This window comes from Aquarana catesbeiana, linkage group LG06 (genome assembly GCF_042186555.1).
Source record: "Aquarana catesbeiana isolate 2022-GZ linkage group LG06, ASM4218655v1, whole genome shotgun sequence".
In the NCBI taxonomy this organism is placed as follows: domain Eukaryota; kingdom Metazoa; phylum Chordata; class Amphibia; order Anura; family Ranidae; genus Aquarana; species Aquarana catesbeiana.
The window spans coordinates 41,409,096-41,435,949 of record NC_133329.1 but is presented as its reverse complement, the minus strand read 5'-3'; the positions used below and the strand labels follow the sequence as shown (position 1 = coordinate 41,435,949).

The 26,854-nt window shown below is 47.3% G+C and overlaps 1 protein-coding gene across 1 annotated transcript in view; it reads right to left on the bottom strand.

The window, feature by feature from the left end:
• Positions 1–2,652: 2,652 nt before the first annotated feature.
• Positions 2,653–26,854, bottom strand: part of KAT8 (lysine acetyltransferase 8) — a 40,232-nt gene continuing 16,030 nt past the window's right edge. Inside the window, exons 2-11 of the mRNA XM_073635723.1 lie at positions 21,539–21,790; positions 21,383–21,457; positions 18,005–18,180; positions 17,560–17,613; positions 17,279–17,443; positions 15,281–15,511; positions 11,773–11,866; positions 7,471–7,621; positions 7,203–7,357; positions 2,653–4,108 (exon numbers count right to left, since the gene is read on the bottom strand). Of these exons, the coding sequence (XP_073491824.1) occupies positions 4,044–4,108; positions 7,203–7,357; positions 7,471–7,621; positions 11,773–11,866; positions 15,281–15,511; positions 17,279–17,443; positions 17,560–17,613; positions 18,005–18,180; positions 21,383–21,457; positions 21,539–21,776 (1,404 nt within the window). The 5' untranslated portion in view covers positions 21,777–21,790 and the 3' untranslated portion in view covers positions 2,653–4,043. The remainder of the gene's footprint in view (positions 4,109–7,202; positions 7,358–7,470; positions 7,622–11,772; positions 11,867–15,280; positions 15,512–17,278; positions 17,444–17,559; positions 17,614–18,004; positions 18,181–21,382; positions 21,458–21,538; positions 21,791–26,854) is intronic.

The following is a 26,854-nucleotide window of genomic DNA, read 5'->3' as shown; positions in this document are numbered from 1 at the left end:
GTGTGCATCACCTGGGGCAGAGGTGGCTCGATGATGCAGTATGGGAAGAAGCCGACAGGGCAATGTGATGGTTTGGGCAATTTTCTGCTGGAAAACCTTTTGTCCTGCCATTCATGGAATGTTTCCACCTACATAAACATTATTTGGTGGCCAAGTACACCCCTTAATGGAAATGGTATTCCCTGATTATCCTTTTCAGCAGAATAATGCACCCTCCACACTGCAAAAATGGTTCAAGAGTGGTTTGAAGAACACAAGAACGAGGTTAAGATGTTGACTTGATCTTCAGGTTTCAATTGAATTGAGCATCTATGGAGGTCCCACCTCACTACAGGAGGATCTGCTACCGGCGGCTTGGTGTCAGATATCACAGCATACCTTCAGCGGTCTAGTAGAGTCCACTCCTCGACGAGTCAATGTTAAGTCAGTGATCATGAAGTTATGGCTGAAGTTCTAGCAAGGGTAGGCAACCTGGGACCCTCCAGCTGTTGTGGAACTACATTTCCCATGAGGAATTGCAAGACTGGCAGTTACAATCACTCCCAGAGGCATGATGGGACCTGTAGTTCTGCAACAGCTGGCGGGCACCAGGTTGCCTACCCCTGTTCTGTGGTCATCGAGGAATATATTTGAATACATTTTTTTTGGGGCCTGGCACTCAGCATTATAGCTCCACCCATGAAGATGTGCCAATACATTACTGGAGAAAATGACATTCGAAATGCCAGGTCACTTCGTTTTGCACATTCGTGCAGCTTAAACCAATATCTGTATGTATTTGGCCGATCCCTGTGGAAGCTGAAAAATCACTATAGCAGCCACCCCAGTGCTCATCGAGTCCCTTACCAAGCAGCTGTCCTGCTGCATAGCACCCACGGGTGCCTGATTAGTAAAAGCCAAAGTGTTCTCTGATTGGACAAGGTGAAGATCATGATTGTATGCACTTTATATTCAAAGAAATCCAAGGAGTTCTGTGAATGGTACCTGTGCCAAGCAAGTGGCTCCGTGTTCTCTATGCAGTAGCTCAGCACAGGATGGCAATTTAAGAAGATCTTCAGGCTCTTTTGAAAAAAGTGAAAGCCATCAGCTACAAATACTATAACTGCTGACTTAATAAAAGAAAACTCACCTGGCCAGTTCTTTGCATCCCTGGTGCCAGCATGTTTACTGTGGGAAGCTGGCTGTGACTCCTTATTGCTTCGCAGCCAGCTCCCCCCGCTGTGTGTGTGGTCCCTGCAGTCTTCTGGGACCTATGACGTGTCCCAGAAGGTTGCAGGTGGGCCTTCTGCTGGAATCACTGCAGCGATCCCAGCAAAAGTGGGGGTGGGTACCTATCAAAACTATGTAACCGCAACACCCCCCCAATAAAGTGCAAACCCTAGAAGGAGAGCTGGGCATTAAAGTAATTGGTACAATAAATTATTATTCAAGGGTGGTTACGGATTCCCTCTATCTATTGCACTTATGTATTACCTTGTCTATTCCTAGAGTTAGCTAGTCTATTAAAACTCTGTTCACATGTTACTGTTGATATCACTATAATATAAGGTTAGCTATGACACCAAGCACACTGCTTAATAAAACAAAGTCTTATTTATTTCCCAAGAAAATAGGAAAACGCTAAACATGAAAATACTAAAGAAAGTTATTACAAAGCATATGATATTAAATCATGTTGCCTTCCAACAGCAATAAAATGAAATTTATGCTTTAAAGCCAACATGAGGTTCTCTTAATACCTTTATTGCACCCCCCCCCTCCTTTCATGTGCTAAATCTTACACAGGGTTCATGACTAATTCCCTCCCCCATATTATAGTGATTGGTTAGCTGCTTGGCTTGAGCACAACATCCTGGGGAGAAGATAACGTGCTCAACCCGTCCCTGAAATCACCAGGTTTGCCTGAGGGCTCCAACAGAAATATGGAGCAGTGGGGGAGGCAAGTATCAGTTGGCAGGGGAGATGTAACTTGTTAAGAGTAACAGACTTCCTCTAAAGCACACCTTCTTCGTCAAAACTCGCCCCCTCGTCTGATGCCTCTGGGAGGCACAGGTGACACTGCAAGAAGTTCAGAACCTTACAAAAGCTTATTACAGCCCCACTGCAAGAGTGCAATCTTGCAGGATTTTGAGGTCCCAGCTCTACCAAGGAGGTATAATAAAAAGTCACCTGGACTCTTGGAAACATCAGAGACCAGGGCCAAGGAAAGTTTGTTTTTTGGGGAGATAACTGGCTTTTTAAAGCCATTTGTGTTGAAGTGAGGGTATGCTGTATTTATTACTAGTTTATCTTTAATTAAAAACAATTAACATGGAAAAAAAAAAAAAAACTAAACTAAATAAAAATATGTAAAAAAAACTAATTAAAAAAAAGAAAAATCAAAAATATTCATTAAAAGCCTCCCAAAAATACCACAACAGGCTGGAAAGCCCCCTCCTTTTTCTTTTGTGGAAATTGCAGCAGGTTCAGCCTCAACATAGCAGTATCCCATAAAATGAAACAGTACAAAGAATGGTCGCATAGTTGGGGTGTAGTATAGCCTCAGTATGGCGGTATCCTAGAGTGGGGCACAGTACAAAGAGGTCATGGGGGTATCGTATGGTGGGGCGCAGAACAGAAGAGTTTTGGTCAAGAAAAGATTCACAAACTGCGTCAGTGTGACATCACATTTTATTTTTTGTAAATTTTTTTGAAAGTTTCTCCACATCTTTTTGTATCTGAAAATATATTGTTAGCTTATCTTTACTACAGCCACAAGACTAGGAAATCCTCCATAACTTCTGAGCAATGTTGCCCCGCAATCAAGTAAGAGCTGCTCACAGATTAGATACAGAGAAGTTCTCAGCACATAAAGAGGACCTGTAACAATAATTAAAGTAAAAAAAGTATGCACAGGACTCGTTTTGCTGCAGCATGTTCAGTTCCTCCTTTGGCTGGGGGGGGGGGGGTGTTGGCACCATGTACAAAGGTTATATCTACAATTGAACTCCAGGCAAACCACTAAAGATAAAATACCGAGGGGTATTACAGGAACCAGAAAGAACCCCCGGCACAGAGGAGTGTGTGTCAGGTATCCGACGTGAAGATTCTTCAGCTGGGTATCTAACAGTAAGATGAAGGATAGACTGGTGTGGAAGGTCTCCTTCTGCAAGTGCTGTGTTTTGAAATCATGACATTGGGGGTTATTTACTAAAGCTGGAGAGTGCAAAATTAGTCTCACTTCTGCAGAGAAACCAATCAGCTTCTAACCTCAGCTTGTTCAATGAAGCTTTGGCAATAAAACCTGGAATCTGATTGGTTTCTTTGCAGAAGTGAGACTGAATTGGCACTCTCCAGCTTTAGTAAATAAACCCCAGAGTCCCTTTAAACCTTAAAGGGTAGGTTCACCTTTTCACAAAATCCTGACCACCCCCCCTGTATATAGTGTCCGGTCCGTGGTGTAAATGTGGCATTCTATACACAGCCCCGGAGTGAATATCCATTGTAATGCTCACAATGGAAAGCCGACCAATGAGAAACATTTCTTTCTGGGACACCTTACCGGAAGAAGGCGTCTCATTGGTGCACAAAGAGAGCTGGCCTTTGTGAGGAGTATGACGGATATCCACTCTTGGCCTGTGTACTGAGGTGTACAGACTGCTACACCAGCATCATGCTCTGTCCAATGCGGTCCAGTATTAAGTCACCTTTTCATTTTTTGTGAAAAGGTGAACTTACCCTTTAAGGAATCCTCTCCCCAGGACTTTTTTTTTTTTTCTTGCTTCCACCGAATTCTTATAATAGAATTAATAAAAAGTTGAAGTCTTTTTTGTCTTGTAAACAGAAATAAGACTGTCCGGGGTACGGCAGGATGTTTCTAAACTACAAAACAAAATCAGTAAGGACAAACCAATGAACAGTTCCCTACAACCGGCAGACTCTGGTCTCCACCACTTCTGAGGTGTGGTGACACAAAGCCGGCACTGGACGCTTTTCCTGGTTGCGGATAGGGAGGCGGTGGTGCCATCACGTAACTCTTCCGACTCTCAGTGTGGGCTCTGGGGTCACTTCTTGGTGGTCTTTATGGTTTTATGCTTTGGGGGGGTCCATTTTAGGTTCTGGGAATCCACTGTGGACAGAAACAAGCAAAAATAGCAGTTCAGTGGGTCAGCTAACACTTTATATAAACACAGCCAAGATGTGGAATATTGGGAACGGGTACGAGGAGGTCTGTCTGGGGAAGAAATGATTAGCCTCGGAAAACGCAACTCCAGTTAAGGCAGGCCACAGATGTATATAAATGTGCTGCGCTACTCCTAACCAACAATCAATACAACCTAAGCCAGGGGTCCTCAAAGTTTTTAAACAGGGGGCCAGTCCACTGTCCCTCAGATTGTTGGGGGGGCCGAATCAATGCAGCCCCACCAGTGCCCAGCAAGCCAGCCCGATCAGTTCCCAGCAAGGCAGCCCGATCAGTTCCCAGCAAGGCAGCCCGATCAGTTCCCAGCAAGGCAGCCCGATCAGTTCCCAGCAAGGCAGCCCGATCAGTTCCCAGCAAGGCAGCCCGATCAGTTCCCAGCAAGGCAGCCCGATCAGTTCCCAGCAAGGCAGCCCGATCAGTTCCCAGCAAGGCAGCCCGATCAGTTCCCAGCAAGGCAGCCCGATCAGTTCCCAGCAAGGCAGCCCGATCAGTTCCCAGCAAGGCAGCCCGATCAGTTCCCAGCAAGGCAGCCTGACCTGTGCCCAGTTTTGCAGCGTGATCTGTGCCCAGTTTTGCAGCGTGATCTGTGCCCAGTAATGCAGCCAGCCTGTCCAGTGCACAGGGATTAATGAGAGGAGCACAGCGGGACTTACCGCTATGAACAGGCAGCCACGAGGAGAATCCTTGTGAAGCTTTCCCGCGCTGGAGCAGGCTCTCTGTGTCTCCGCCCCCACTCTGGACAGTGCCCGAAATTGGTACTGTTTCCCCCAATGAAGCGGGGTCTGCAGGGAAAGCATCTCTCCGGGCGGACCGTTGTGGGGGCTCCAGTGCCCGAAAGGCCTGGAGGGCCGGGTAAAAGACCTTGGCGGGCCGTATTCGGCCCGCAGGCCGTAGTTTGAGGACCCCTGACCTAAGCTGTAAAGTAATCTGGATGATGTGTAACATAAAACAGTGAATTACAAAATAATCCAATCATAATGTAAAGTGCTCGTAAAATAATAATCCAATCATAATGTAAAGTGCTCGTAAAATAATAATCCAATCATAATGTAAAGTGCTCATGCTCCGTGAATCACACACCGTCCATAATGATATAAATATAATCAACACAGTCCATATAAAGTGATAAGGTGTCTTCATGCAATGTGCCCTCCTCCCCCTTCAGTTGTACCCTCACCTTAAGGGCTTAGAAAATAAGCCAAAAGATGTTTTCAGCAGATATCCTTGGACCATCCTTCTATCTCCTATAAATATACTGGCTGCTGTGTGCTGGTACTCCTCCCTGGTCACCTCCTGCTCCTGATAATATCCCAGCTTTAAGAGGATACCAGTTTTCTCCTGGTCACTTCCAATAAGCCTCCTCGCATATGCCACATAGGAAGAATAATAGAGGCATACAATAGTGTGATACCGTCTAAAAAATGTTTAATCTTAAAAAACGATATGATTGGATTATTATTTTACAAGCACTTTACATTATGATTGGATTATTATTTTACAAGCACTTTACATTATGATTGGATTATTTTGTAATTCACTGTTTTATGTTACACATATCATTCAGATTACTTTACAGCTTAGGTTGTATTGATTGTTGGTTAGGAGTAGCGCGGCACATTTATATACATTTGTTTTTTTCACATTGTGGGGAAGTGTGGGAAGTGTAGGCAGCTTTTTCAGTTCACGGTAGTTTATAGTTTGGCAGCTCACGAGGTCTCGCCCATTTCTTAGGCCACAGATGTTGCAATTTCCTTTCCTGTAACAATGGGTTGCAGGAAAGAAAATAGCTCGATTCCTCCATTGCAGTCAGTGTTGGTGGGGGAATCCCTCCTGCGGAGATACTGTGTTCTCGTGGGGGGGCACGGTGTACCATCCCCACTGGAAGAACACAACGATTATTGCTAGTAGCTACAGCTGTTAGCAATAATGACATGTAAAAATCCAGCATGCTGGTTGTACCAAAGTTGATCAGTTGACTTGGATACTATCAGCCTGCCCATAGAGGATTCAAATCTCAGCCAGTGCCTGCTAAACCTGCCGAGCTTCGAACCATCTATGGCCAGCTTTAGTTATAAATAGATAAGACCCTGACAGAGGGTCTAACCCTTCCCTGCTCTGTCCCCGCTAAGGAACTTTCGCTTTACCATGTAGAAAAAAAAAAATGTGCATTTTTTTTTTTTTTTTTTGTAGTAGGAGCCTGGAAAGCTTTGCACCAGCAATCAGCACATCACTGATGCCATGCAGGACTCCTTCACACTCAGTGTATGAGCTTAACAGTACATCTCGTACAGGCAAGCCGATACTCCCTGACAGGAACACTCAATGAACTACCATGGCGCCGTGGTAGTTTAATGAGAACTACAAGCCAACAGCTGCTAAGGATGTTGGGGCTTGTAGTTCATTCACACACAGCGCTGTGCGTCTAAATGACGCGGCCGTGTGGGCGGAGCCACGCTTTTTTTTTTTTTTTTTTTTTTTTTAAACTCTGGCAGCTAGTACGGGGAATTTCTCCCTGTCCTGCTGCCACAGAGAGGGAGGGCAGCATTGGGAACATGTTACACGTTCCACCCTAAAATTCGGTACAACATGCAACATGTTTCCAAAGGTGAACTTATACTTTAAGAATAGCTGGGTTAGACCCATCTGTGCCTTCCTGTCCTCACCCACCCCATCAGTTGTGAATTGCTAGTGTCCAATCACCTACTTATAACCCAGTGGTCTCTGAATCTGCCTTTGTCCCGAAATGTATAATCAAGAAAGGGTCCAATAATATTACGGCAGTTATGAGACGAGGGATGGTGATAAGAACAGCTGGCTGCAATGAAAGCCGCTTCTGCTGACCACTTTCCATTACTGAAGGTGTGCTACGGATAGTTGGGTGACAGCAGATTCAGGTAAGTATATGAGGGTTTTATTGTTCCAGAGATATATATTATATATATATATATATATATATATAACATTTTTTTTTTTTTTAATAACAAAGCCCTAAGTATGTGGGAAGAGGCATCACATGGCTGACCTGTAATCGGGGGCTTCTTATACTGTGCGCTCTTCAGATGCTCCTCCACCAGTTTGGGGGTGACACATATGACATGTTGTCCCTTCCAGTATTTCACCATATTCAGTGACTGCAGAGTGCCGATGATGTCGTTCTGAGTAATGCTGGTCATACGGCTGAAATGGAGGAACAAAAAAGGTGTCAGTTCTGCCATATAAAAAAAAAAAAAAAAAAAAAAAAAAAAAAAAGGGAAAAGCTGACGCTGCTCCACCATTCCTGCAAACCTCACCTGAGGTCTTTGATGGACAGCGTCCCCCGGAAGTCCCGCAGGATCTCCAGCAGCACCCAGGACCAGTAGCTGCGGTAGCTTAATTTGCCCAAATCAGACAACGGTTTTTCTGGTGAACCCACCGTGCTTTCCAGCTTGGACAGCTCATAACCTGGAGAAAAACCAGAGGAAGCCTGATAAAAGAGAACCAACTCCTTACTGTTAGACTGGTTCAAAGGACACCATTCCTTCTATTGCAGAATATCTCTTTCTGAAAATCGAACGGCTTGTTTTTCTAGTAAGAGAACACTGCCTGCATGCTTGTTGGCAGCCTGCAACTAACTGACTAAGCCAAACCCATCTATACTAGAAGAGTAGTAGAGAGGGAGGGGTGTGTCCTTTAAGTCACTTAACAGTCTTTGTACAATGGGATCTCTGCTATAGAATAAGGCCTGATTCACACCTGTGCATTTTTAGTGCTTTTATGCATATTATCACTACAGTCCATTTAACATGGTTCCCTATGGAACACGTTCTGTGAAGCAAAATGCAAAAAGCACTAAAAATGCATAGGTGTGAATCAGGCCTTAGAGGAGGGCGGCGATGCTATTGGAGTCACAAGCGTCAAATGCGAAATGCTCATATTTCATCACATTAAAAAGACGTTTATGTTTTAGCATGGATTATAATACACAAAAAAAAAAAAAAAAAAAAAAAAACTGATAAAATACGTACCCTATTTTTCGCTCCATAAGACACACTTTTTTCCTCCCAAAAAACAGGGGGAAATGGTCTGTGCGTCTTATAGAGCGAATACTGACCAGCAGAGCCGCTGATCAGGGGGATCGTTTCGGCGGCAGAACAATGCCCTGTGCATCTCTCAGCCCCAGATATATCCTCCCCCGCCTTCAGCTGCTAGAGGGAGAGAAACAAAAAGGTATTGTTCTTTAATGAACCCCCTCAGGATTGACTTTCACATGTAAATTGCGGACATTGTTATGTAAATGAGATCGACAGCCTCAATTCATATGCAAATTACACCCCCCTCCTCTGCATGCCGCCCACCAAGAAGATGTAAACAGCATACAGTACAGGTGAGCATAGGGGGCATGTAGATTTTTTCAAAGAGGGGGGGGGGGGGTTTGAGGTGCAGAGGTGAATAGGAAGGTGGGGTTGGAGTGCAGAGGTTAGTAGAGTAGGGGTTTGGGGGACAGAAGTTAGCAGTGCAGAATTGTACTGAGAGGGAGATAAGAATGCAGAGATTAGTAGAGAGATGGGGGGGGGGTTCTGTAACCTGTTACATCACTGGTCAGTGTAAATGTCTCAATACATTGGTGGTTGATGTAAATACTCCTGTTGTGTTGAGGTCAGTGTAAATGTCCCAGTTACATTGGGGATCAGTGTAGGGTGCCCCCCCCCTTACATTAGGGATCTGTGTAGAAATATTATTCTGTTATATTTTATTAAATATTTTAGTACACTATTTGGTTCAGAATATTTTTTGTTTCATATTTTCCTCCTCTAAAACGTAGGTGCGTCTTATGGAGCGAAAAATACGGTCTATGTTCAGTAGGGTTGCACCAATACCTTTAAAAAAAAAAAAAAAAAAAAAAAAAAAAAAAAAAATCGGTGATTACAGATACCTTTGGTCAAGTACTTACCAATATCGAGTACCAACATTTCAGGTGCGATTTGCGCCCATACAAAATAAATGGGCCCAACTCAAGATGAAAAAACAAAAAAAAACAAACAAAAAAAAAAATCGCATGCAATTTAAATAGGAATGCAGCGCGGTTCCTGACCAAATCACATAGGGTTTTCCCCACCGCACACCTCTGTGATCCCAGACTCGTCAGTGATTTCAGCCTGGGATCATACAGGAGCGGTCCAGGAAACTGCATGTAATTCAGACAATTCCTGTTCAAAGTGCATGCGATTCTTTTCAGTGCGATTTCAGCCGATTCATTTTGTATAGTGCAGATCGCACCGCAAAGCATCATCTTTGGGTATCGAAGCAATTTCACAAGTACTTGTGAATATACTTGGTATCAGCGCATTGCCAGTGTTCAGCTGTAAATATTTTACACTTTTTCATCAGAGTAGAGCATCGAGTCAATGAAACTCCTGGGATATTGATCTGGTCAGTAAAGTAGCAGGGGGGGGGGGGGGGGTTGTTAAATCAGTTTCAGCTTCTTTGGTGTTAATGAAATTAATAACAGGTTCACTAGATGGGCAACAATCAGACGACCTCCAAAACAGGAATGGTTTTACAGGTGGAGGCCACTGACATTTTTTTCCCCTACTCATCTTTTCTGAGTGTTAGCATTTGGCTGGGGTCAGTGTCACTACTGGTAGCATGAGGAGATACCTGGACCCTATAGAGGTTGGTGTCACTACTGGTAGCATGAGGAGATACCTGGACCCTATAGAGATTGCACAGACAGTCCTACTCCTCCAGGATGGCACATCAATACGTACCATTGTCAGAAGGTTTGCTGTGTCTCCCAGCACAGTCTCAAGAGCATGGAGGAGATTCCAGGAGACAGGCAGTCACTCTAGGAGAGCTGGACAGGTCCATAGAAGGTCCTTATATAGGCAGGACCCGTATCTGCAACTTTGTGCACAGAGGGACAGGATGATCACTGCCAGAGACCTACAAAATGATCTCCAGCAGGTCACTGGTGTGAATGTCTCTGACCAAACAATCAAACAGACTTCATGAGAATGGTCTGAGGGCCCGTCGTCTTCTAGTGGGCCCTGTGCTCACTGCCTGGCACCGTGGAGTTTGATTGGCATTTGTCATTGAACACCAGAATTGGCAGGTCCGACATTCTCCACAGAAATACTCCAGGACATCATCCATCGGCTCATTAGGAGCATTCCCCGACGTTGTCAGACATGTATACAAGCATGTGGGGGCCAGAGAAACTACTGAGGACCATTTTGAGTTGCTGCCATGAAATTTCAGCAAAATTGACCAGCCTGCTGCATTGTTTTTTTTTTTTTTTTACTTTGATTTTAGCCCTCTGTAGGTTGATCATTTTCATCAAACTATGTGGCAGCCTTTCATTCCAAACACATTACTCCGTCCATATGGAGTATAGATATCCAGCATGATATTTTTCCCCATTGAGATCTGATGTGTTTTCAAAGTGATCCTTTCATTTTTTTAGATAGATAGATAGATAGATAGATAGATAGATAGATAGATAGATAGATAGATAGATAGATAGATAGATAGATAGATAGATAGATAGATAGATAGATAGATAGATAGATAGAGTCAAAAGTATTGGGACGCCTGCCTTTACACGCACATAAACTTTAATGACATCCCAGTCTTAGTCCGTAGGGTTCAATATTGAGTTGGCCCACCCTTTACAGCTATAACAGCTTCAACTCTTCTGGGAAGGCTTCCACAAGGTTTAGGAGTGTGTCTATGGGAATGTTTGACCATTCTTCCAGAAGAGCATTTGTGAGGTCATGGACTGATGTAGGACAAGAAGGCCTGGCTCACAGTCTCCGCTCTAATTCATCTCAAAGGTGTTCTATCGGGTTGAGGTCAGGACTCTGTACAGGCCAGTCAAGTTCCTCCACCCCAAACTCGCTCATCCATGTCTTTATGGACCTTGCTTTGTGCACTGGTCCAAATCATTTGGTGGAGGGGGATTATGGTGTGGGGTTGTTTTTCAGGGATTAGGTTTGGCCCCTTAGTTCCAGTGAAGGGAACTCTTAAGGTGTCAGCATATTAAGACATTTTGAACAATTTCATGCTCCCAACTTTGTGGGAACAGTTTGGGCCCCTTCCTGTTCCAACATGACTGCACACCAGTGTACAAAGCAAGGACCATAAAGACATGGATGAGCGAGTTTGGGGTGGAAGAACTTGACTGGCCTGCACAGAGTCCTGACCTAGACCCAACAGAACACCTTTGAGATGAATTAGAGAGCAGACTGCGAGCCAGGCCTTCTCATCCAACATCAGTGCCTGACCTCACAAATGCCCTTCTGGAAGAATGGTCAAACATTCCCATAGACACACTCCTAAACCTTGTGGACGGCCTTCCCAGAATAGTTGAAGCTGTTATAGTTGTAAAGGGTGGGCCAACTCAATATTGAACCCTACGGACTAAGACGCCATTAAAGTTCATGTGTATGTAAAGGCAGGTGTCCCAATACTTTTGGTAATATAGCGTATGTAGGTCTTCTAATTGGCTTGTATTTTGTCACCATCTGCAGTGTCTCCAATTTCCCATAGGTGAGTGGTGCAGGCAAATCTTTAATTTCTGATAGTTGTGTATGTAGCACAAAGAAGTCACTTACTGAAAGCGATGAGGAACTTTCCGTAGCCTCGTCTCTGATACGGCGGGAGTGTTAGGATACAGGCCACGTTATTTCCATCCGGAGACTCCTTCTCCTGAAATTATACAGCATCTTGGTCACCCCCATTCAAAACCACATTGGCCCCATCCCAGCCCAATATGTTCCAGGGTTATATATATAAGTACACATGGGGGGGGGAGGTATAATGATAGCAGTGTATACACTTCATATTGGTCTGACTTTTGCAGCAGGTGTGTTTTGAATGAAAGTCTCATTAAAGTGCAACTAAACTGTATCTGAACAATACAAAACTGAAAATACCATTTTAATTCATTTTTAATATTCAAAGCAAAACTTCCCCCATCCACCCATGTCTCCATGCTTTATTTTGTTAAGCAATCACATTAAAAACACCCCCTAGCATTTCTAGCCGCAGCCATCTTGAGTAAGGGCAGATGATTCATGTAGCATTTACTTCCTGGAATCCCAAAAAAAAAAAAAAAAACCACACAACAAAAAACAAAAAACAAAAACAAAAAAAAAAAAAAAAAACCTAAAACTAAAATTTAGGCCAAAATATATTCTGCTACGTATTTATGGTAAACAAGCCCAATAAGTGTATTTTGGATTGGTTTGCATAAAAGGTATAGTGTCTACAAACTATGGGATATATACTAGAACTTTTATTTTATAAAACTAGTAACAATCGCGATCAGGACTTATAGCAGGACGGCAATAATATGGCCGGCAATCTGACACTTTGTGGGAACCAGTGTCACTAATACAGTGATCAGTGCTAAAAATATGCACTGTCACTGACACTAACTGGGAAGGGAAAGGGATATCACCGCTCCAGGCAGGTCAAATTGGAATGAACCTCTCCTCTAGTTTGGAAGCCGCAGGTGCTGGCAATGCATATAGCAATGAGATTTGAGAAAAATTTCTGGACAGCCGCACTCCAAAAAAATAGCCTTTATTCCTCAAATGGAATAAAAAAAAAATACATGCCACAGCAGAACGGACAGAAGAGCTGACGCGTTTCACACTATCAGTGCTTAATCATAGCTCTGATTAAGCACGGTTTGATAGTGTGAAACGCGTCAGCTCCGCTGTGGCATGTATTTTTTTATTCCGTTTGACAAATAAAGGCTATTTTTTTTTGGAGTGCGGCTATCCAGAAATTTTTCACTAACTGGGGAGGGGTTAACATCAACGGCGATTAAAGGGTTAATTGTGTGCCTAGTCAGTGTCGCTTGGTGCATTCACTATGTGCCGTTTTTACAAAGGGATGCCCCGACTTTTATTTCCTTTGCAGGGAAACCAAAACCACCACATCCCCGCTGACAGGACAGAGCTCTGTATGGTTTACATTCTCTCTGTCATCCTCTTCGTCGATCAGCGGGTACCGGCTTGTGCTATGTCCAATCACAGCACTGCCGTGCGCGCCCCCTACCCAGAAGTGCTGGATCCTGTACTAGATACGTGATCCAGGGCAGGAGAGCTGCTCTGCCACCGTACTCCTACGGAATTCAAGAGCACCGCTGTGCCAACCAGGAACCGGAAATAAAAGGCACCAGGTGACCCTGCCCTCTGCGGCCCGGAAATTACGCTGCGTGCCCGACCTTGAAAGTGCCACCTCTTCCAGTGCTATGCACCAGACGTGGCCGAGGACTCAGCCACCAGAACATGGCAGACGCTCAGCCCTATATACTGCTGCTGCCCCGCGATGCAAGCGGGGGCACCCACGTGACGACCACCACAGACCCGGCTTGTTCTGAAGACAAAAACTGGGGCATCACCCCCAGGTAGTACAGACTCTCCCCGAGCACAGAAGGGGAAGAGAGCCCACGGAGGAGGAGGCAAGGGGGTAAATCACATTCTCCTGAACAAAGAAAAAAAAAAAAAAAAAAAAAAAAAAAAAGACACCAGTCTCCCAAGATAGCCCCGAAAGATCATGGCTCCCATCAGGTGTTCCTGCCAGCTAGAGAGCGCACCTGTACATCCCCTTTAAGAGTCAGGGATAGCAGGCTCCCTCGCGCCCACCGCGTACAGCGTGACCGTGTCCGCGGGACGGGCGGACTTGATGTCCGCCGGTCTCCCAGCGATCGTGTCACGGAGGCTCAGAACGGGGAAGTGCCCATGTAAACAAGGCACTTCCCCGTTCTGCCTAGTGTCATGACAGAGATCACTGCTCTCTGTCATCGGGAGCAGTGATCGCTGTCATGTAAGTTGAAGCCCATCCCCCCCACAGTTAGAATCACTCCCTAGGACACACTAAAACCCTTGATCGCCCCCTAGTGTTTAACCCCTTCACTGCCAGTGTTATTTACACAGTAATCAGTGCATTTTTATAGCACTGATCGCTGTATAAATGTGAATGGTCCCAAAATAGTGTCAAAAGTGTCTGATGTGTCCGCCATAATGTTGCAGTCCTGATAAAAATCGCAGATCGCCGCCATTACTAGTAAAAAAAAATTAAAAATACCATAAAACTATCCCCTATTTTGTAGACGCTATAACTTTTGCGCAAACCAATCAATATATGCTTATTGCGATTTTTATTTTACCAAAAATATGTAGAAGAACAGGTATCGGCACAAACTGAGGAAAAAAAAATCTTTTTTTTTTACATATTTTTTGGGGATATTTATTATAGCAAAAAGTAAAAAATATTGTCATTTCAAAAATTGTTGCTGTTTTTTTGTTTATAGGGCAAAAAATAAAAACCGCAGAGGTGATCAAATACCACCAAAAGAAAGCTCTATTTGTGGGAAAATAAGGACGTCAATTTTGTTTGGGAGCCACGTCGTACGACCGCGCAATTGTCAGTTAAAGTGACGCAGTGCCGAATCGCAAAAAAGTGCTCTGGTCAGGAAGGGGGGTAAAATCTTTCGGGGCTGAAGTGGTTAAAGAGGAACTGCAGGCTGCTCACATAAATTTGTGAAAAAAAATAAAAAAAATCTTTGCCATTCTGAAGCTTCCCTCCAACCACTTTGCATATTATTTTCTATATACTGCGATTCTGTACTTGCCAAATATGTTGCAGCAATCTCCCACAACTGAGTCTGGCTGTATCCATTTTAACTGTGGGAAGCTGAAGCTGCTGCCTGTTCACTTCCTGGATTTACCCAGAGGCACACCTCCAGCCCTGCAGCTCTCATTGGCCCTCTTATGACTCATCCCCCCTTCCTTCCTGGCAAACTCTCACGAGAGTGAGAGAGAGAGCTGTGCATGTTGTCATAAGCCTAGGATAATGACCAGACAAGAAACCGGAAGTGGGCTGTATAAGGAAATTTACTGGCAGAAAAAAAAAATGTTTTACTACCCAAAAGATAAAACAAGGGCAGAAGATTTAATAGATGGAAAGTTGGGAAAAAAAAAAAAAAAAAAAAAAAAAAATGACTTTATGCCATTATCGGCACTTTTTTTTTTTTTGCCATCGGCAAAATGCTGATAACCCCATTTTCGGCAGCTGATAAATCGGTGCATCCCTATGGGTTACAATTACCTTGGAGAAATAGCCAACGATGTGGGCCCCTTGCCGGTCCACTTCAGTCAGGATGTAGAACACGAAGGGCTCCACATCGAAGTACAAGGTTTTGTGATCCAGGAAGAGCTTGGCCAGGAGGCAGAGGTTCTGGCAGTAGACCTTGTGGTCTTTCCCGTCCACTTCATACACCGAGATGTTGTTCTTTCTATAGATCTCCTTTCCTGGCGGCTGCCTCCACTGACACAGACCCTGGACCAAAAGAAAACATTCCATGTGTCAAATGGAATCTAGAAAACCTAATTCACACCTTTCCATCCACTGAGTGTAATACCACGCCAATGTGCTTTTATTGTGCACTGATGTGTGTCTTGTGCGTTGCATAAAAAAAAAAAAAAAAAAAAAAAAAAACAACAAAAAAAAAAAAAACGCACTGTTTGGAAGCGTTTCCATGGATTTCAGCTAAAAAAAATACAGGGAATAAATGCACCAAAGTGCAAAAGGGGCTCACTACTCTGACTCACTTGAGTGTGTGAAGACTCTAGCTTGAGCTGTTGAACCCTGTAAACATCAGGCTTTCTACAACTACAGGGGCTGAAGAGACAGTGTAAAATGTGAAAACGAGCCAAAAGCTCCACCTGCTGGCTAAATAAAAGATTGCACGCTATTCACATGCAACACGTGGAGTTTGCAATCCACCACTTTCTGTATGTTTTTTTTGTCTAGGTAAAGACATTACCTTACCTTGTATAAAAAAAAAAATTTAAGAGCTAAATAGGTTGAGGCTCTAAATAAGGGCCACAGAGAGTATTACAGGTCATCTATAGCCTGTAGAGGGATATGTACAGTATTCTATCCCGCCTACAGCTTGTAACGTGCAACAGAATGTACTTCTAATGACCTATAGCTGGCTAAAGGGCTACAGAAAATATTCCAGTCCCCCTACAGGCCATAAAGAGCCACAGACAGTATTTAATTTGAACCATAGCCTGGCTAAAGGGCCATGGACAGTATTGCAGGCCCCGTACAGCCCATAAAGGGCCATGGACAAGATTTGTAGGCCCCCTACAGTCAATAAAAGGGCCACAGATGGTATTTCAGGCCCATCTAAAGCCCATAAAGGGTCACAGTTTTCTATGCCCCCTAGAGCCCCATAAATGGCTAGGAACAATATTCCAGGCCACCTACAGCTGCTAAAGGGCCACAGATCGTATTCTGGGCCCCCTAAAGCCCATAAAAAGGCCCACATATCATATTCTGGGCCCCCTAAAGCCCATAAAAAGGGCCACATATCATATTCTGGGCCCCCTAAAGCCCATAAAGGCCCACAGATCATATTCTGGGCCCCCTAAAGCCCATAAAAAAGGGCCACAGATCGTATTCTGGGCCCCCTAAAGCCCATAAAGGGCCACAGACAGAATTCCACATCCCCTACAACTCGCAAAGGGAAAAAAGACAGCATTACAGGTTAGCTACAGGCCATAAAAGGCCAGGGACAGTATTCCAGGCTGCCAACAGCAAACAAAAGGGCCACAGACAACATTCCAGACCCCCCTACAGTCCATTAAAAGCCAAGGACAAGAAGAGGTCTAGCCCCCACGAAAAACTAAAACTCAGTAGCTACAAATACTGCAGCTGCTGACTTTTAATGTTGGCACCCACGCTGATCTTCGGGTCGGCTATGGGGTGCAGCCGCCACCATTCCTAGTAAGGGAACCCGGCATTAGGCTTCACAGCCGGTTCCCTACTGCGCATGCACAAAGCGTGCTACCCTTTCTAATCCGCGGTCCTGTCTCCCAGAAGTGGGGAACGGTACCTGTCAAAAACAGGTACCTGTTCCCCCCTCTCCCCTGAAAGGGGGTGGGGTGGGGTGGATAAGCTTTCACTTTTGAGTGGAACTTGACTTTAAGGTAATGTTTAGCCTGTGGGGTTATCTACAGAATATCTACAGTATTCCAGGTGACCTGCAGCCTGTAAAAGGGCCATGGATAGCATTCCAGGCCACCTAAAAACTCTTACCAGGTGATAGCGGTAAGTCTTCTCGAACTTCATGTATTTCAGGCAGTATTCGCACACCCAGAGCTTCGGCTGCTTTCCATAATCCTCTGGGAAGGGAGAGAAGTACCACGCATCAATCTCGTAATTGCCAATGTGAATCTTGTCCACGTATTTCACTTTTGTGATCTGAGAAAATAAGAAAAAAAAAAAAAAAGGACTTAAGACTTAAAATCTGCTGCAGACTGAGTGGAGGTGAGGAAGTTTTCCCACACGTTCAGAAATCATTGGCCTATAAAACTCACCGCTTCATGTTCTTTCTCCAGTGCAGCCGTGGTGGGATCCATTTCTGCATAAGTCTGCAAAGAGATCGGACACATTCATTAGCGCTGCCCCAATCATGGTCAGTGGAGAGGCACCAACAAAGATTTCACACCATCTATACCATTTTTTTTTTCTTTAAAACTTTGGCTACAGTGTGGAAGGATTGGAATGGTGTCCTCATTGAGGAGATACACTTTCTTGATTTGTCCTGCCACCCAGTGTTACAGGGACAGAAAGCGATGGTGATATATTACATGGTGATGGCGATATATTGTCAAATGAACAAGAATAGAGGGGAAATCTTAGAGTGGGTACACCTGTTCTGGTGACAACTGCCCCATATTTATAAGGACCCGTCCTCCAAGGAGCGCCAGCCCTCTGGCCTCAGGATTTCACCAATGCGGCTCTATGGCACAGGTTCCTCACCTTCTGAACATGGTTAATCTCATCGTGCTTCCTCTTCTGATTTCTGGTGATTTTCCTCTCCGGTTGCTCGGACAGTTCGTTCAGGTATTGGTCCGTGTTTTTCTGAACGGCGTCCTTTGCAGTCTTGGTCAGCGCCAACCGGTTCTTGTCCACCCATTCATCCAACCGCCTGTTAACTACAGAGGATACAAAGACTGGCTGAGACATGTGAAAGGGGATCTTAGGCCTTTAGCATACCCGATATGGACAGGTACCAGCTCCCACTTCTGGTCAGGTCACCCGGGGAAGGGGATTCGCGCCCCCCCCCCCCCCCTCCTTCTCCTGCAGCCCCTTGGGACATGTCACAGGAGACTGCGGGACCATGGTTGGGGCACTTGTGCATGAGCAGTGGGCAGCTGGCTGTCAGCGGTTAAACCACTTGCCGCCCGCCATATAGCAGATTGACGTCGGCAAAGTGGTTTCAAAATCCTGACTGGACATCATATGACGTCCTCAGGATATTGAGCCGCTGCAGACCCCCGGGGGCGCGCATCGCGGCGATCGTTGCTGCGGGGTGTCAGTCTGACACCCCGCAACACCGATCTAGGTAAAGAGTCTCTGACAGAGACTATTTACCATGTGATCAGCTGTGTCCAATCACGGCTGATCACGATGTAAATAGGAAGAGCCGGTGATCGGCTTTTCCTCACTCGCGTCTGACAGACGCGAGTAGAGGAGAGCCGATCGGCTGCTCTCCTGACAGGGGGGGTCTGTGCTGATTGTTTATCAGCACATCCCCCCCTCGGATCCTATCCAGGACCACCAGGGAAGCCGCCCAGGACCACCAGGGAAACCAGCCGCCCAGGACCACCAGGGAAACCAGCCACACTGGACCACCAGGTATGCCCCCTAGACCCCCAGGGAAATACTAATCTGTGCCCAGGTAGCTGCCAATCAATGCCCACTCACAATGTCTACCACTGCCAGTGCCACCAGGGATGCCCAGCAGTGCCGCCTATCAGTGCTCAGCAGTGCCGCCTATCAGTGCCGCCTATCAGTGCCCATAGGTGTTGCCTAACAGTGCCCACCAGTGCCACCCATAAGTGCCCATCAGTGCTGCATATCAGTACCACCCATCAGTGCCGCCTACCAGTGCCCATCAGTGCCGCATATCAGTGCCCATCGTCAGTGCCCGCTCATTGGTGCCCCCTCATCGCTGCCACCTTATCAGTGCCCATCAGTGAAGGAGAAAACTTACTTATTTACAACATTTTTAAACAAAAACAAAAGCAAAACTTTTATTTTTTTCAGAATTTTCGGTCTTTTTTTATCTGTTTCGCAAAAAATAAAAACCGCAGAGGTGATCAAATACTACCAAAAGAAAGCTCTATTTGTGGGAACAAAATGATAAAAATTTTGTTTGGGTACAGTGATGGATGACCGCGCAATTGTCATTCAAACTGCGACAGCACTGAAAGCTGAAAATTGGTCTGGGCAGGAAGGTGTCTAAGTGCCCTGTATTGAAGTGGTTAAAGTGGTTGTAGACCCACTTTGAAAAAAAAAAAAAAAAAAAAAAAAACACTAACACCTGCAAGACAAAGGCAAAATGAGCTAGTATGCAAAGCATACTAGCTCATTATGTAATACTCACCTGAGATCAAAGCCCTCGCTGCGGTGCCCGTACACAGCACCGGCCGGCGACATCACTCCCGGGGGTTACTTCCAGGTATCGTGGCTCCGGGTCTGTGATTGGCCGGAGCCGCGATGACGTCACTCCCGCGCATGCGCCACCGGTGACGGCACACTCACTGAAGCAAAGGCACATACGTGCCATTGCTTCAGTGCCAAAGAAGTCGGCACATGCAAATACAGGGGATATCTCCTAAACCATGCATGTTTAGGAGATATCCTGGGTAGCTACAGGTAAGCCTTATTATAGGCTTACCTGTAGCAAAAAGTTGTCTGTAAGGGTTTACAACCGCATTAAGATGCCGGCGCCTTCACCCGAACACCAGTAAAGAGCCAGGCCGGGGGAGGAAATCGTAGGATCCTAGGACAGGCAAGAGTGTGTTTTTTAAAAGTCAGCAGCTACAGTATTTATAGCTAACTTTAACATTTTTGTTAAAGTTAACCGCAAAAGAAGCACACCACAATGCCACAATTGAGTGCATTGCACGTGATTGCAGGTCGGTTGCACTGCAGCCCCATTTAGGAGAACAGATTGCGTTCAGCAAGCACCACCACCTGACAGGTGCGACAGAGGGATCATTTATGCTGCACTGCTATTGTGGCATGTGTACACGCCTGTCTGCGGCTTTTACAGCTTAAAGTGATTGTAAAGGTTCGCTTTAAAAAACAAAAAAACCCCCAAAAAACAAAACATGTCGTACTTGCCTCCTCTGTGCAAGGGTTTGCCCCGATCTTCCTCTTCTAGGGTGCCTGGGCAGCGCTCCTGGCCCCCTCCTTCTCAACTAGTGCCCCCCCACGGAGAGCCGCTTTCCATGAGGGCACTTGTGCAGGTGCGCTCCCGAGTCCTGCTGCTGAGTCCATTTACACAGACAGCAGGACTCGGCCCCGCCCCTGCTGCTATCAATCTATCCAATGAGGACCCGAGACAGCAGCTGGAGCTGCTGGGTTCGTCCTCGGCGCTGGAACAAATTGGGTTCAGGTAAGTAAAAGGTGGGCTTTAGGGGGCTACTGCAGCACAAAAGGTTTTTCCACCTTAAAGCATAGAATGCAATAAGGTGAAAAACCTTGAGACTTTACAACCCCTTTAAGGGGGGTGGGGGGTTTACCACCCCTTCCAACCACAAGTAGAAATAAGACCTAAAAGGCGTTTGTCAAATCATAAAGCAACAAGACAATGGCTATTCAATGTATTATATCAAAACAGGTATAAAAATCATCATGAAAGTTGTATAAAGTCTTACAATAATGAGCGCTGTTGATTGATCTTGTGCACAGTTGATAATAGATCTTCAAGTCTGGGCAGGAAGTTGGGCGTGGCCTATCGTCTAGCTGGGATACCTGAATGTTACATTTTTGTAGAAGAGAACGCTAGTTCTGTGTGCGTTACTGCCAGTTTAACGCCATATAGTTTTGTGCATTACTGCCAGTTTAACGCCATATCGTTTTGTTGTGCATTACTGCCAGTTTAACGCCATATAGTTTTGCATGTGTTACTGCCAGTTACACCCATTTCCTCGAAATTCAGACTTGGATCACAATCCTGTTTTCAAGAGACTCTGAGAAATACAGAAAGACTTCTGTAGCTATACATGCAGGCACCTAGGAGGTATATACTTCTATATACTGCATGTGTGGGTCAAATCTCATGCCAAGCAAATAAGAGAGCAGCAGGAGGCGAAGACAGATCAGATACAAGTCAGCAATACTTACAGCCCACATAATGTACATAGAACTCCTCTCGCCCTTCCTGTTCATTCAGTCGGGACTGGATGACCTCTGCCGAATCTGATGAGAAGACACACCAGTCACACATGAGGTGCACACAACGCATCGTGCAGCAGATCGGTAGTGTGGTGACATACTTACGCCAAGTGTTGTCCGCTCTCCGGCACAGGTAAGTCTCTCCGATCTCCACGGTCACCTCAGGATCTCTGCCACCTCCGATTGAGGCACCGGTGTCACCTCTGGACAGAATGTCATCATCTTCCTCCTCTTTGACGCTTCCTTGCTCCAACCCATCCTCTTGGGAGGGGAGGGCGTCATGTTGATTCTCGCCGACCGCCATGGTCTCCAATTTGTGTTCTTCAGGAATGGAATTGTCCATGGCTCCACCAAGACCTGAGGGATAAAGACTTATTAGCTACTTGGATGCATGTTCACATTCTTTGCCCTAGCTGAGGCGTCAGCCCGTCCTTAAAGGAGCAGTACAGAAAAAAGCTTGTTTGGCTGTACTTCTCCTGTGGATCACAGGAGTACAGATTGTTTTGCACTCCTGTGACCCGTTTTCAGCAGAGCGCAGGCTGAAGTCCGCTCTTTGCCCACGTCACAGAAGTCGGTCCAGGCTCCGCGTCATCGCGTCCATGGAGTCGGGAATCCGCCAGATCCCTGGACCGACACCCGGCTCAGCTCAGCGCTCCAGTGAGCGAGGAGGGGCAGAGCAGAGAGCGGTGACTGACTGCTCACGGAGCTGAGAGAACCGAGTGATCGGAGGTGTTCGATCGCTCGGTTCTCAAGGCAGAGGCAGCAGGGGAAAGATGCAGCATTGGACAGATGCTGCAAACACACAGGGAAGTATAAATCTGCAAAAAAGCCAAACCCCATACTTCTCTTTAAAAGCGATATTAAACAGAGAAGTGATAATTGCCACAATTCATTCACATAAATGAGAAGAGAAGATAGATAGATAGATAAGATATCATGCCACTACTTTTTTTTTCCTTTCCCTGCAGTGCTCACATGATCTTTCCCTATTCTTTGGCATCTGCAGGGAAAGATCCTTGGGGGAGGGGCTTCTATTACTCTGCTGATGTATGCTCTCTACAGTGTGAGTCTGGCTAACCCCGATTGGTGCTGTGTCGGTCAATGACAAAAAAATAAAAAAAAAAAAAACCCACAGAAGAGCAACTCAAATTAAATTTTAAAGATCAAAAGCGTTGTAAAGCTCCCTATAAATCTTTATTGATCAAATGTTTATTTTTTGTGCATTAAAGTGGTTGTAAAGAAATTTTTTTTTTTTTTTTTTAACTGGTTCCCGACCAGCCGCCGCAGTTTTACTGCGGCAGAATGCCATGGGTGGGTGAAACTACGTTGCCTTACGTCGGTTCGCCTTTTGACCACTAGGGGGCTAGTGGTCCATTCACACAGAATTCAGGACTCGGCCCCGTCCCCCGGCTCTGCATCATTGGATTTGATTGACAGCAGCGGGAGCCAATGGCTGCTCTGCTATCAATCTATCCAATCAGGACACAAGACACCAGGTAGAGCTGGTGCGCTCATTCCCAGCCGTAGAAAGATCGGGGTCAGGCAAGTAAAATGGGGGCTCGGGGACTGCAGCACTACAGAAGGTTTTTCACCTTAATGCATAGAATGCATTAAGGTGAAAAACGATGAGGGTTTACAACCCCTTTAATGTTGCTGTAGGTCTCTTGGCAGCCTCCCTGTCCAGTTTTCTTTTCATCAATTTTGGAGGGACGTCCAGTTCTTGGTGATGTCATTGTGCCATATTTTCTCCACTTGATGATGACTGTCTTCACCGTGTTCCATCGTATATATAATGCCTTGGAAATTCTTTTGTACCCTTCTCCTAAAAGATATTGTTAAAATAGTGAGATCCCTTTGATGCTTTGGAAGCTCTCTGCGGACCATGGCTTTTGCTGTAGGTTGCGACTAAGAAAAAGTCAGGCAAGACCTACTAGGACAGCTGAACGTTATTTGGGGTCAATCAAAGGAACTTTAAAAATGATGGCAGGAGTGTACTGACTCCTATTTAACATGAGTTTGAATGTATTTGCTTAATTCTGAACAGAGCTACATCCCCAGTTATAAGAGAGTGTGCACACTTATGCAACCACATTATTTTCATTTTATTTATTTATTTTTTTTATCCAAAAAAAAAAAAAAAAACCACCATCTCCAAAGCATTAAGTCCTGTGTCTTTCTGCTGTTTCGTTCGTATGTTATCAGCAACCACATTATTTTAGGTTTTGTAATTTTTACTCCCCCCCGCCTTCCCTAAAAGATTTCAGTTTGTTTTTCAACTGAGTTGACTGTAGTTGACTTTCAACTATAGTTTATAGGTCGCAGTAAAAGGTGGAAATGATTTATCTTTGTGTCATTTTATTATATCACAGAAACCTGACATTTTTATCCCAGGATAGGATTAAAAAAAAACAAACAATAAAATAAAGCATTTTGATGGATTGTACGGCATGTTTCTACTCGAGTATCAATAAAAACGGGCGAGGCCAAAATCCACATAATTAGCTCCCCACAGACTATTTCAAAGAACTCTGATTAGACAAACACAAATACAAGCAGAAAAGCCTGGAAGACTTCCAATTCCCAGAGAAAGAACAGACTAATGTTTACTGAAAATGTCCATGTACAAGGATGTTGGATGTGGGGATATCAGACTATGACGAGTGAATCCAGATACAACACTGGAGAGTGTGGGAAGAGAAACACACCCCATCTACACACACAATGGGGGAGATTTACCAAAGCTCAGAATCTGGTGCAGCCGTGCATGGTAGCCAATCAGCTTCTAACCTTGGCTGGTTCCGTTAAGGTTTGGCGATGAAACCTGGAAGTGGATTGGTTTCTCTGCAGAAGTGAGCCTGATTTTGCACTCTCAGGCTTTACCGGGAGATTCCTGCTAATTACCGACAAACCTCACCTAACACTACACAGCTTGTAATCACTGAGAAACCACCAGAGCCTAGGAACCGACTGAAAACATGGCATGTCGGTGTAAACCTAGACTCTGGACACACCCACTCCATCATCCTTCCCTCGCTGCCCCACCTCTCTTCCATTGGTATCACAGTCTCTGTTCTCCTGTCATTCTTTGTTAGGCCATTGTTATCACTCTTTTCAGACAATTGACCCAAGGAGAAGAGCACGGCTCCCACTCTGCCCCCCCAATCCTCCTCGGGACACCGCTCCCACTCTGCCCCCCCCACTCCTCCTCGGGACACCGCTCCCACTCAGCCCCCCCACTCCTCCTCGGGACACCGCTCCCACACCTCCTCGGGACACCGCTCCCACACCTCCTCGGGACACCGCTCCCACACCTCCTCGGGACACCGCTCCCACACCTCCTCGGGACACCGCTCCCACACCTCCTCGGGACATCGCTCCCACACCTCCTCGGGACATCGCTCCCACACCTCCTCGGGACATCGCTCCCACACCTCCTCGGGACATCGCTCCCACACCTCCTCGGGACATCGCTCCCACACCTCCTCGGGACATCGCTCCCACACCTCCTCGGGACATCGCTCCCACACCTCCTCGGGACATCGCTCCCACACCTCCTCGGGACATCGCTCCCACACCTCCTCGGGACATCGCTCCCACACCTCCTCGGGACATCGCTCCCACACCTCCTCGGGACATCGCTCCCACACCTCCTCGGGACATCGCTCCCACACCTCCTCGGGACATCGCTCCCACTCCTCCTCGGGACATCGCTCCCACTCCTCCTCGGGACATCGCTCCCACTCTGCCCCCGCTCCCACTCCTCCTCGGGACATCGCTCCCACTCTGCCCCCGCTCCCACTCCTCCTCGGGACATCGCTCCCACTCTGCCCCCGCTCCCACTCCTCCTCGGGACATCGCTCCCACTCTGCCCCCGCTCCCACTCCTCCTCGGGACATCGCTCCCACTCTGCCCCCGCTCCCACTCCTCCTCGGGACATCGCTCCCACTCTGCCCCCGCTCCCACTCCTCCTCGGGACATCGCTCCCACTCTGCCCCCGCTCCCACTCCTCCTCGGGACATCGCTCCCACTCTGCCCCCGCTCCCACTCCTCCTCGGGACATCGCTCCCACTCTGCCCCCGCTCCCACTCCTCCTCGGGACATCGCTCCCACTCTGCCCCCGCTCCCACTCCTCCTCGGGACATCGCTCCCACTCTGCCCCCGCTCCCACTCCTCCTCGGGACATCGCTCCCACTCTGCCCCCGCTCCCACTCCTCCTCGGGACATCGCTCCCACTCTGCCCCCGCTCCCACTCCTCCTCGGGACATCGCTCCCACTCTGCCCCCGCTCCCACTCCTCCTCGGGACATCGCTCCCACTCTGCCCCCGCTCCCACTCCTCCTCGGGACATCGCTCCCACTCTGCCCCCGCTCCCACTCCTCCTCGGGACATCGCTCCCACTCTGCCCCCGCTCCCACTCCTCCTCGGGACATCGCTCCCACTCTGCCCCCGCTCCCACTCCTCCTCGGGACATCGCTCCCACTCTGCCCCCGCTCCCACTCCTCCTCGGGACATCGCTCCCACTCTGCCCCCGCTCCCACTCCTCCTCGGGACATCGCTCCCACTCTGCCCCCGCTCCCACTCCTCCTCGGGACATCGCTCCCACTCTGCCCCCGCTCCCACTCCTCCTCGGGACATCGCTCCCACTCTGCCCCCGCTCCCACTCCTCCTCGGGACATCGCTCCCACTCTGCCCCCGCTCCCACTCCTCCTCGGGACATCGCTCCCACTCTGCCCCCGCTCCCACTCCTCCTCGGGACATCGCTCCCACTCTGCCCCCGCTCCCACTCCTCCTCGGGACATCGCTCCCACTCTGCCCCCGCTCCCACTCCTCCTCGGGACATCGCTCCCACTCTGCCCCCGCTCCCACTCCTCCTCGGGACATCGCTCCCACTCTGCCCCCGCTCCCACTCCTCCTCGGGACATCGCTCCCACTCTGCCCCCGCTCCCACTCCTCCTCGGGACATCGCTCCCACTCTGCCCCCGCTCCCACTCCTCCTCGGGACATCGCTCCCACTCTGCCCCCGCTCCCACTCCTCCTCGGGACATCGCTCCCACTCTGCCCCCGCTCCCACTCCTCCTCGGGACATCGCTCCCACTCTGCCCCCGCTCCCACTCCTCCTCGGGACATCGCTCCCACTCTGCCCCCGCTCCCACTCCTCCTCGGGACATCGCTCCCACTCTGCCCCCGCTCCCACTCCTCCTCGGGACATCGCTCCCACTCTGCCCCCGCTCCCACTCCTCCTCGGGACATCGCTCCCACTCTGCCCCCGCTCCCACTCCTCCTCGGGACATCGCTCCCACTCTGCCCCCGCTCCCACTCCTCCTCGGGACATCGCTCCCACTCTGCCCCCGCTCCCACTCCTCCTCGGGACATCGCTCCCACTCTGCCCCCGCTCCCACTCCTCCTCGGGACATCGCTCCCA